The sequence below is a fragment of the Diceros bicornis genome, chromosome 20 (genome assembly GCF_020826845.1).
Source record: "Diceros bicornis minor isolate mBicDic1 chromosome 20, mDicBic1.mat.cur, whole genome shotgun sequence".
NCBI lineage: Eukaryota > Metazoa > Chordata > Mammalia > Perissodactyla > Rhinocerotidae > Diceros > Diceros bicornis.
In genome coordinates, this window is record NC_080759.1 from 19,718,767 (window position 1) to 19,730,797 (window position 12,031).

The 12,031-nt window shown below is 40.5% G+C and overlaps 1 protein-coding gene across 1 annotated transcript in view; it reads left to right on the plus strand.

Moving 5' to 3' along the window:
- Nucleotides 1-12,031, plus strand: part of ANKRD55 (ankyrin repeat domain 55) — a 90,849-nt gene that overhangs the window by 46,674 nt on the left and 32,144 nt on the right. The window contains exon 6 of the mRNA XM_058564060.1: nt 1,923-1,983. Within this exon, the coding sequence (XP_058420043.1) occupies nt 1,923-1,983 (61 nt within the window). The remainder of the gene's footprint in view (nt 1-1,922; nt 1,984-12,031) is intronic.

The following is a 12,031-nucleotide window of genomic DNA, read 5'->3' on the forward strand; positions in this document are numbered from 1 at the left end:
AGGAGCTTTACATCTGTTATTTATCCAGTCCTCCCTACCACTGCTGTTATTATCCCCATTACAGAAGCTCAGAGAGCTCACACAGCAGTGAGGCCAGAATTAAACCACAGCAATATCCTGGCTCCCCAAAGGCAGTGATAAGACTAGAATCAAACCTTAGGCTTCCTGGTTATTTCACCTCCACAGCAAATCACCAGAAATCCATCCCCATCTAAGCTCTCCTTGTATTACATTTACCACTAACACAGTATTAGTTCCTCTTTTCTTCTATTGCAGGTAGCAATTTAATACTTAGGATTTTAGGTGTCATCTAAGCTGAAAGACAATGAAAATCTGATTGGGGAAGAGGCTAAATCATTTCAATTTTCAAATAATTCTTACAAAAATAATTTCTAAATTTCCTTCATTGTCTCCCCATAAACAATCCTTTATCGTCTTGTTGAGTATATTAGTTTGCTGGGGCTGCCATAACAAAATACCACAGACTGGGAGTCTCAAGCAACAGAAACGTGTTTTCTCACAGTTCTGAAGGGTGGAAATCCAAGATCAAGGTGCTGGCAGGGTCAGTTTCCTCTGAGGCCTCTCTCCTTGGCTTGTAGATGGCCACCCTCTTGCTGCCCCTTCACATGGTCTTTCCTCTGTAAGCCTGCACCCCTCCGGTTTCTCTGTGTGTCCTAATCTCCTCTTCTTATGAGAACACCAGAAGAATTGGATTAGGGCCCACCCTAATGGCTTCATTTTAACTTAACCACCTCTTTAAAGGCCCATTCTCCAAATACAGTCACATTCTGAGGCGCTGGGTGTTAGAGCTTCAACATATGAATTCGAGGGGAACACGGTTCAGTCCGTAACAGTGAGTATCCATTGACTAATTCATTTCACACCTTTCTCAGTAGTTTCCAAACCTGACTGCTTACCAGAATTTCCTGAACAGCTTTTTTAAACTATAGAAGTTGGGCTTCTCTCCAGACCTACTGAGTCAGAAACCCCAAACACAGTTCCCAGGTATCTGTGGTTTTAAAAAATCTCCCCAGGGGATTCTGAGATAGAGCCAGGGTTAAAACTTCTAGGGTTAAGTGTTCTAGAAATAACACTTACTGTGTTCTAGGCATGCTTTAAATGCTGTATGCATAGTAACTCATTTAATCCTCACACTGAGCTATAAGGTAGGTACTTTTAATTACCCTCATTTTATAGATGAGGAAGCTTAGGTACAGAGAGGTTAAGTTACTTGCCTGTGGTCACAGAGCTGGTCAGTGGCAGGGCTGGGTTGTGAACCCAGGCCACCTAACTCTAGAGTCTGGGCCCCTAACCACTGTGCTCACCTGCTTCTCTCCCATGGATGTAGGGTTGACCTTAGTCCACCAAGTGTGGGACCAAGTAGGATAAGAACTTGAACTTGAGAATCATTGATTGTTGTTTCACACTGATTATTGTCTCATGCTTAGATATTTGCATGTTGTACAAAGAATAAGCAAAGTTGTAAATGCTGAGTGCCTCCTGGCATAATCTATACATTTAAAAGGCATGACACTTGTACCTAGTGGTGAAGCAGCTTGAAAGCACCCTATATGTTTACGTAAAATGAATAAAAAATAAGAACTTTGGTTCTTAAAGTGCACGCATAGGGACACAGATCTGGTGAATAAGATGAGCCTAAAGATTGATTCACTTTCTCCATTCTCTTTGGACCCGCCAGAAGCACTAAGATAGAGAGGAGGTGGGAGAAGAAGAGACAGAGGTATTCCTCCTCCCTGGAACCTTCTTACTTATCCTGCTGGCTTCTTTTCCATGGATCTTTCTCCTAGATAGATGGAAAGGGCCCATCTTCATTTGGAGGCCTTCAATGGACCACATTTCTAATGCTGTGTTCTCATAGAGATTCTGTTCTTTTGAGCCACTTCTCCTGTTTTTCTTTACAGGCTCCTAACAGTCTTGGTGCAACAGTCAAATCTCAGCGAGATTAATCACCAGGACAATGAGGTGAGCCTGCCCTCTTGAGAAGAGATGGCCATTGTGCATGTTAGGGTGGGAGGAAGGGCTTTTCTGAACCACTGTTCAGAATCTGTAAAAGTCCAAGGAGGGCATGGAGCACATTTTTGTGTTTCTATTCTGAGAGAGAAGCCTGTGTCTCCACTATTAATCCTCCGAAATTTATCCCCACCGTGAGTGTCGGTAGCTTCTAATAGGGAAGGATTTATTGCATTAAGTACTTAAGCATTCATCATGCCACTGAAATTTTGTAATTTCCCTCTGGACATTGAGAAATAAATATGGCTCTTTCCTGTCTTCTCAAGTCTCCGAAACTTGAATGGCAAGCTATGGCTGCCGAAGCTCTCTGAGTGAAAGATGACAGACAGTAACGCCAGGCTTCCTGCTCCAGTGGCCACATTATTAATGCCAATGATGACCATTGCTGTTTCCTTTATGTTGCAAAGACAGTCGTGTACGAGGCTTCCAAGAAGACAGTGCAGCCCTCTCAAGCAAAGTTCCTGAGAAAGGGTGGATCAGACACAGGCAGAGCTACCCCAGAGTAGCTTTGGGTCTTGTTGTATCTACTTACCTCTTCTAAAAAGCAGGATGGATTTTCACAAGCCAGCCTGATTTCTTTAACAAGCTTCTTAACATCGATTTAAATACCCGGTTTTTAATGGAATTTTTAATAAATATGTGCTTGGTTTGGCTGCACTTTACTAAGAATATCTGATAACTTTAAGAAAATCTGATAGCACTGAAAATGCATATGCCCCAAAATGCTAAATTACACTGTTTTCAAGGAAGCCAGCTGACCATAGACAACGGAGTGGGAAGAAGCCGCCTAACAGGAGCTGGCCCCCCATTTTTCTCCCAAGTTGCCCTCCTTTCCCTGTCTTTCTCGAGCCTTCTGATTAAAGCCCTCCTTCCAGCTGGCTTGGCATTAAGGCCCACACCAAAAAGCCCCTGCTCTGCAGCCTGTGTCTGAAGTTGGACACCTCCCAAACTCGGTGGTCACACACTACTTTCACTCCCCATGTCTTCCGTGGTTTAAGCAAAACCCCAGAAGAGAGAGGATTGCACTGCTTCTAACTTCTGCTTTAGAAACAAGAACCAGAGATGATAAAGCACGCTCTGATCACTCTGCCCATGGTGTGAAAGCAGGGAGCTTGAGTGGTTGCAGTTCATGTCAGCTGATCATGAACTTCTAGACTTCATTCAGGCTTATTAGAAAGGGGGCAAATTCAGTCATTCATACTCTAAAGCTAAATTCCCCTTACAGACCTCCAACTCTGTCACCCCTCAGCTGAAGGAACATCCCCCAGCAGAGTGATGGTTCCCTATTCTTCCCCGCCCTGGGAGGCCCCTGGCTGGTGGAGACGATGAAAATAGACACAGATCTTTCTAACAGTGGTCATTGTAACAGTCTTCAGATAAGATGTGGTAAATATTGGGAAAAAAAAGTCTCTGGTTCCTTCTCATGCAAAGTGACTTCTCAGAGAAGTTTCCTCCTGCTGCTAGACCAAAAGGACACTTCCCACCCAATGTCGCAGCTTCCTCTTTGGGCCATGTCACAGCATGTCTGAAACCCATCTGAAGCCCCCCTGCTTGACTGTGTTTTCCATTTTTATATATGTACTTATAAATCCGTATAAATTTACGAGGGCTAGAAGCTCTTTGCCATTGGGAAATAAGGGCTTTCTTTTTCATTCATTGCCTTGGTGGAGTTCCTGCCTTTGGCTTCTCAATGTTCTGAACAAGCAGTCACCTACTATCCCTCCTCCCCAGTTATTTTTCCAGTGAGCTCCAAGCACAGTGCCCTCTCCATTATATATGAGAGGGTAACAGTTAAAGCATAGTAAACACACACCCTATGTCTGCTAAGTAACGGAAAGCAAAAAACAGCAAAGACAAAAGAAATGAGGGAAAAGGTAAGTTAGTGCTGGTGATGCATTATGGTTTCCTAACGACAAGAGGAAAGAGCAAGGCGTACGCCTACATAGTTTGAATGAAATTATTTTCCAAGAGTAACTGAAGGACTCCCAAGCTTATCACAATAATGGTTCAAGATTAAAGGATCAATCAGTAGAAATCTAACTTCATTAAGAGATATATTAGATTATAAACTGAAACTAAAGAATGGAGAGAGGAAGGAAAAAAATCCATTTCTGAAGCCATTTATGTTTTTTTATTTTTTATTTTTTTTAAAGATTTTATTTATTTATTTTCCCCCCAAAGCCCCAGTAGATAGTTGTATGTCATAGCTGCACATCCTTCCAGTTGCTGTATGTGGGACGCGGCCCCAGCATGGCTGGAGAAGCGGTGGACGCCAGGGATCCGAACCCGGGCTGCCAGCAGCGGAGCGCGTGCACTTAACCGCTAAGCCATGGGGCCGGCCCTCTGAAGCCATTTATATCTATAACTGCTCAAGTAAAACAAAACATGATACTACTTGGTATTTGGGAGGTGAATATCACTTTAGAGGCTGTCCTGATACGAGCTCAGTGACTTAAAACAATTCTTTTTGTATTATTAGTTTTTATTTGTGTAAGTAATACATGAACACATTTACTATTAAAAATTTAGGGGCTGGCCCAGTGGCGTAGTGTTTAAATTCACACACTCTGCTTTGGTGGCCCTAGGTTCCAGGGTTCGGATCCCAGGTGCAGACCGACATACCACTTGTCAAGCCATAGTAAGGTGGCGTCCCACATAGAAGAGTTACAACTCTACAGCTATGATACACAACTATGTACTGGGGCTTTGGGGAGAAAAAAAGAAAGGAAGATTGGCAACAGATGTTAGGACAGGGCCTATCTTCCTCAAAAAAAATAAATAAATAAAAAATAAATTAAAAAAAAAAAGTAAATATTACAAGTAATACCAGGAAGTCCTTGATTGCTTCTACCCCACCACCTTTACCCCCAGGTAATCACTGTTTGATATGTCTCTTTCCCAATCTTTTATGTATATTCATAGGTGTTGCAGAGTATTACATAGCAGGCATCACACTCTATATTGTTGTTCTGCAACTTTGTTTTTTCACTCAAGAGTGTGTCTTATAGCTCTATCCATGTTGATACATATAGATCTGACTCATTCCTTTTAATGGTTTCATAGTTTCCCATACTATGATAATACATCCATTTATTTTTCTATTCCCCTATGAATGGATATTTAGGTTGTCTCCAGTTTTTCATGGTCATAAACACTACTCTAAAGAGTGCTCTTATACAAGCCTCCTTGTGTCTTTTATACAAGCATTTCTCTAGAAGAAGAATTATTGGGTAGTAGAGTGTGTACATTTTGATTTTTAATATGCATGCCTGGTTGTTCTCCAAAATGGCTGTATCACTTTATAGCTCTACCTAAAGTGTAAAAGTGTGCTTGTTTCTGTTTTCCCATTGTTGGATTTCTCGTTGTTGTTTTAATTTGTATTTCCTTGATAACCAATGAGATTGAGCACCATTTCATAGGTATATGGTCATTCTCATATCTTCTTTTGTGACTTACCTGTTTACATCCTTTGTCCATTCATCTGTTCGGTTACTTGTCATTTTCTTGTGGCTTCAGAGGAGTTTATTTTATATTCTGAACACTAATCCTTTGTCTGCTCTTGGATTGCAAATATTTTTTCACAGTCTGTTGCTTATTTTAGTACTGTTCATGATGTCTTTTCTTGTATGGAAAATTTTAAATAGGATATAATCAAAAGCTCATTCATGTCCATTATTGCTTTTGCTTTTGGTGTCTTTTTTAAAAAGGCCTTCCCTACTGCCAGGGACAGAAAACTACATTATGCTAAATTTTCTTTTAGTTTGTTATAAGATTTTTTTTAAATATGTGGTTCCATTTCTGAACTCTTTGTTCCGTTCCAATGATCTGTTTGTTTTTCCTGCTTCATTAACCACTTGTTTAATTATAAGATGACTTATTTAGAAACTGTCCACACTGCAGAGTTGAACACTGTGGGAAAGGCAAGATGGGTCAGATTGTCCTCTGTGCCTTTGTTCTTCTGGACCTCAGGGGAATCACTGACATAGAGAGAGACTTGTCTAGTGCAGCTACAGGGAGTTAACAAGTTGCTAAACCCCTAGAATCTAACCTCTCCTGCTCTCGTTTTAGCTGTGACAGGAAGAGTGCCCCATCAAGAGGGGCTATGAGCTATTGTCATCTGGGTTAGAACTGAATGCATTTGTCCAGAGAAGCACTGTTATGAATGGTATTTAGGATATATTGTTGATCCTATACTAAATGCACGTTCTGATTTGAGTAGATTTTTGTGAGAGGCCTGACAATCCAAACTTTCATTATAACAGCATTCTGAGAAAATAAATCCAAGTTGCAAAAACAGATGTGAACCTTTGGATATAATTCTTAGCACTAAATCCACTTATAACATTCCTAAAATATAACCACAAGCAGAGATTGTGCACTCTAAAGGAAAAATCAAAAGAAACATTCACTAACTCTAGTAACCTTTTTACTTTGCAATAGCAAAAGGTAAAATAATAAAGCAAAATTTTTCAAATGCACCAGAATTTTTATCCTGAAAACAAACACCTTGGAAAAATGGAGTCACTACTACTTAGGAGCCCTCACTTCTCTCTCTCCCATCCCCCACTCCCCCTCAGTTTCTAGAGGCAGACCATCTTTTTCATCTTTGTATCCCTAGAATCTAGTTCAGTAACTTGCACAAAGTAGAGCCTCCAAAATATATATGTATATAATTAATAGATAAAGAATTAATTTATTACACTCAAGAAAAAGTCATATTATTTTATTTTATGGCCTTTTCTCTCTATTTTGTTGACTCAACTCAATTACCATCTTATTTACCAGACTTGACTCCAGGTGATTTTCAATTATTTCCAAAATCTACTCTCAAAAAAAAATAAGATTTTATATCATTTGAGATCTTCAAAAAATGTACTGTAGACTATAGGGCAGGAGTCCTTCTCTATTTCTATGACACGGATGCCTCTGGTGTGCTGGTGAAGCCTATGGATCCCTCCTTAGAAAAATGTTTGAAATTTTTACATAAAATAAAATACATAGGATTACAAAATAAATACAGTTATTGAAATACATATATTGAAATACAGTTATCAAAGTATGTTAAAGAACAAATTGGTGATAGTAATATGCAAGCTTTTCTTTTAATGCGTTAGATAAGATTTAGTGGTGGGACCAACACTACTGCAATTTTGAAGTAGTGATGCATGTAAATGATATTTTGAGATATATGCAATAGCTAATGTGATGCAAAAGTATCTGTGATTCATATTGTTGGCAAAGTCACAGGTATTGTTAACACTACTGTGAGTTGTTGCCTATATTCATTATTGAAGAAGATGCTAAATTTCAATTAGAAGCTAATGAAAGTAAAGATGTAATTTATTTCTCTAATCTAAGCTCACACAAAGCCTGATTTCTATCCATAGATAGAATCCCTGCTGTAGTGGTAATTCCAAAAAAGACCTCCAAAAAACATTTTGAGCAATAAGTGGAATAATTGTAGAGCATCCCAAGATGATCTACTTGGAATGGGAAAATAGTCATTTTATTCATTCAACAAATATTTCAGTACCTGCCATGTCTCATGTAGGCTTGGTCACTGCTCTAACAGAGTTCATAATTCAGTGTAGAAGAATGTAGACGTCCTGTTTTGTTGAAAAATAAATATAACAATGTAGGCCTCTATTCTAGAGACTTTGTTTTATGTTTGTCCTTGTTAGAATTTGCTCTTATACTTCTATGACCTAAGTTAATTTATATTATTTTTCTTGCATTAGTGTCTCATTTAAATTGTGAAAAATCTCCATTTTTTAATTTTTTGTCAGATACATTATTTTTGTCATTATTATAAGGAGAAAGTGAGTTTTTTGTTGTTTTTTTTTGTGTGTGTGAGGAAGATCAGCCCTGAGCTAACATCCATGCTAATCCTCCTCTTTTTTGGCCGAGGAAGACTGGCCCTGAGCTAACTAACATCCGTACCCATCCTCCTCCACTTTATATGGGACACCGCCACAGCATAGCGTGACATGCGGTGCATCGGTGCATGCCCAGGATCCGAACCCATGAACCCCAGGCCACCAAAGCAGAGCGCAAGCACTTAACCACTTGCACCACTGGGCAGGCCCAAGAATCTTTTAAAGTACATCATTTGGGGTCAGCCTGGTAGTGTAGCGGTGAAGTTTGCACGCTCTGCTTCGGTGGTCCAGGGTTCACAGGTTTGGATCCCAGGCGCGGACCAATGCACTGCTCATCAAGCCATGCTGTGGCAGCGTCCCACATGCAAAATAGAGGAAGATGGGCACAGATGTTAGCATCTGGGTGTGGACTGATGCACCACTCATCGAGCCAGGCTGTGGCAGCATCCCACATGCAAAATACAGGAAGATTGGCAACAGATGTTAGCTCAGAGCCAGTCTTCCTCACCAAAAATAATAATAATAATAATAAAGTACATCATTTATTCCAATTTTTTCTCTGTGGGAGACCCTCTATAACTTTTGTGAAGGGTGGTCATATTTGGTTGGGAGATTAATAGTATGTGAATTTTAAAATGTCAACCAGAGACAAACTGGACTTCTGTGAAATTCTAAATCCTTCAAAGAATCTAGAATTGTTTTGCTGATCTCTCAGCCACCTGCTGTAATTCTCTCGCCCAGGGCACAAAGACGAAGGATGCTCCACCAACCACCCAACCGCATCACACATTTCTCTCTCCGTGCCTTTCAGTGTCGGCTAGAGCTGGTCCACAAGTGCAGTTCTGAAACACGGAAACTGCTAAGCACTTAATAAGATTTCTGGTTCATAAAACACAAAAAGTTACAGTGGTTTGGGAAAAAAAAAAGTTCTGAGACGCTGATAGGCCTTGTAAGCTCTTAACTGAAATTTCGGTGGCACAGGCCCAAGGTACAGAATGACTCATCTGCACAAGAGAGCCGTTCCAAAGCAACGCTGCTGTGCACCAGTAGTTATAACCCACAGTCCTATCAGCAATCTAGAAATGGACCCTAAGTCAATTAAAACTGAACATTTCCCTTCAAAACATTCTGGAAAGCCATGTTCTTAAATGAATGTGAGTTACTCTTCAGTCTTTGAGTCAATACTTTTTGTTTTTCAAAAACAGTGGAATTATACTGTCACCAGGGCCATCTAGATGTTTGTTGCAGCATGTCTGCAAGTGACTCCTAAATTTTCAGCCCACATGCTTTGAAGGCCCAACTGAGTCCTCAATGAAACTTGAGAGGAGCTGGTAGGAAAGGTCGCCACAGTTTGGACACAGGGGACTGGCTTGCATTCAACAGATTCTGGTATTTTATACTCCCCATAGTCCAGGGGAACCTTGACAACCTGCAATTCACTAATTAATTCTTCCTGTAAACATTTCTTGAACACCTACTGTGTGCTTGGTGCAGTGGGCATACCACAGTGAATAAGCCGCAGCTTCTGCCTTTAAGTGTCACAGCTTAATCGTGATCTCTGTCAACTTTCAGTGCCAAGCCTGAAGTCTGCCCCTTAAATGGCCACCAGAGTCAACACAACACAACTACAATGACTGCCGGCTCAACAGAAGCTGCAGGAGGGGGAAGGAGGCAGTTGTAGGAAAAAGTTCCTAAACAAAGTGTGTTGTGCAATACCAGAGCTGCACTTGAGCTGATTTTGAAAGTTTTGGTTTTCCTATTACTAACTCGAGGAGAATTTATTTTTATTCCTCTTTAGCCCAATTGAAAAAAATAGCAACAGGAAGTTTCCCTTGACTTGACTGAAGGTTTGCAACATGTTTATATTGCAATATAAATACACGATATATTTATATATAATATATATATTATTATTTAGAGAAATAATGGAGCAATTCAAGGCTTGATTTGGGGCCATTCAGAGGCTCAACGTTTATTTCTAACAGTGATTCCAAATTCCAAGGTGGGAGTTGAGGAGGGAGAATATGTATATTTCAATACCTTACAAAAATAAATACTTACCAGCTGAGCTTTTAGGGGGAGCCTAGAGGCGATGCTAAATGAAACAAATAATAATATGGAATGGCAACACACACTCTAGTGAGAACCACCATTCTGGAAAGTGAGAAGATCTTGAATCCAGCTAAAATCACAAAGAAAAGAATTTTCTAGCATCTGAACTCATTTCCAAAATGAAAGTCTACCAGCATGATGTGTGGAAAGAGCATTTTTCTCCAGAGTTAGAGAGACCTGGATTTGACTCCCAGCTCTGCGCCGTACCTAGTCAATGGCCTTAGGCAAATTACTTAACCTGTCTGTGTTTCAGTTTCCTCACCTGTAAATGGGCCTAAAAATACCTATCCCTTAGGATTGTTGTAAAGATTCAAGGAGGTAACATATATAAAGCTCTTGGCACCCAGTAGGTATACAAAAAATGGTAGTGCTCCTCGCCACCCCATCCTTTACCAAAGCTTGCAAGAGTTAGGGTGTTTTTTTTTTGCCAGGGCGGGGCGGGTGGGGAGGTGGTGGTGTTTTTTTAAGAGAATAACTCTTGAAGCCTAGCAACTGTGTTTAGGAGACAAAGATTAACATGGCATCATCACAATTTAATTCACAACCACATTTTCACACTGAATTGTCACATCGTTAAATCATATCTCTACATATAGTGATTGCCATCTACCTCATTTGGAGCACTCATCAAGAATTCTAACAAGTTTTGGGCCGGTCCCTAGCAGTTAAGTGCACGCGCTCCGCTACTGGCGGCCCGGGTTTGGATCCCAGGCGCACACTGACGCACCACTTCTCCGGCCATGCTGAGGCCGCGTCCCACATACAGCAACTAGAAGGATGTGCAGCTATGACATGCAACTATCTACTGGGGCTTTGAGGAGGAAGAAAAAAAAAGGAGGATTGGCAATAGATTAGCTCAGAGCCGGTCTTCCTCAGCAAAAAGAGGAGGATTGGCATGGATGTTAGCTCAGGGCTGATCTTCCTCACAAAAATATAAATAAATAAATAAAACTGTTAAAAAAAAAAAAAAAAGAATTCTAACAAGTTTCAGTTGGCAAGTTGGTAACAATGACCATATCAGACAAGGTCATTTTCTATAAAGGAGAAATCATGTTCTGCCTTTCTTTCTTGTGTGTATGATTCTAAAAAGCAAAGCCAAATTTGACAGAAGCAAAAAATTCAGTCAAGAACAGTGAGAAGTCACTCACTCATTCAGTAAGTATTGACTAAGCATCTACAACATGCCTGGCACTGTTCTAGGCCCCAAGGATTCAGACAGGCAAACAAGGGCCCTGCCTTCATGAAGCTTCCACTCCAGTGACTTCAAAATTGCCTTTGATGTCTTTAACCCTGGATACTGGTGGCACTTTATGACAAAGTCAATGACTCCGACGCAAATGGGACTCAGCACTGGAATGGGGAAATTCATGCATAATAAAAAGAATCTGATTTCCTTGAGTTCAGATTTCTAATTCCAGTGGGTCAAATTAAAAATGAAGAGGACCCATTGAAATGCACTGAGCTATTCTGAATCCCAAGTAAATATTCAACTCTTGGAATAAGAACAAGAAGTTTCATTGCTTTTAGATTAGCATTCTTTTCCATATGGAACCAATTTCTTGAAATATCTTCAAGAATATCTCTGGAGGCTCAGTGCCATATGACACTTGAAACATGAAAGCAGACATAATTTAGTGATTTAGAATATGGAACCGGTCGAGGGGATTTAGCTGGTTCTAATCCCAGTGCCCCACAAACCTCAAACCCTAGATTCAGTTCCATGCTCACTCCCAGACTTGGGAACTTCTCTAGAGCTCAGCTTCCTCTTCTGTGAAATGAGAAGGACAGTGGCACCTGTCAGAGTTGGCTAACTGCCATAGCGAACAACTCAAAATCTTAGTGGCCTGACACGATAAAAGCTTATTTCTTGCTCGCATAATAAGCCAGTGCTGGACCTCATCAATAGGGTACTGGGCCTTTGAATCACATGGTTCCAGCACCTTCTCAAGCCTTGTTCTCCTCTGCATTCAGTTGTCAGATGAGGAAAGAGAGAAGATGTGGAAGACCACATA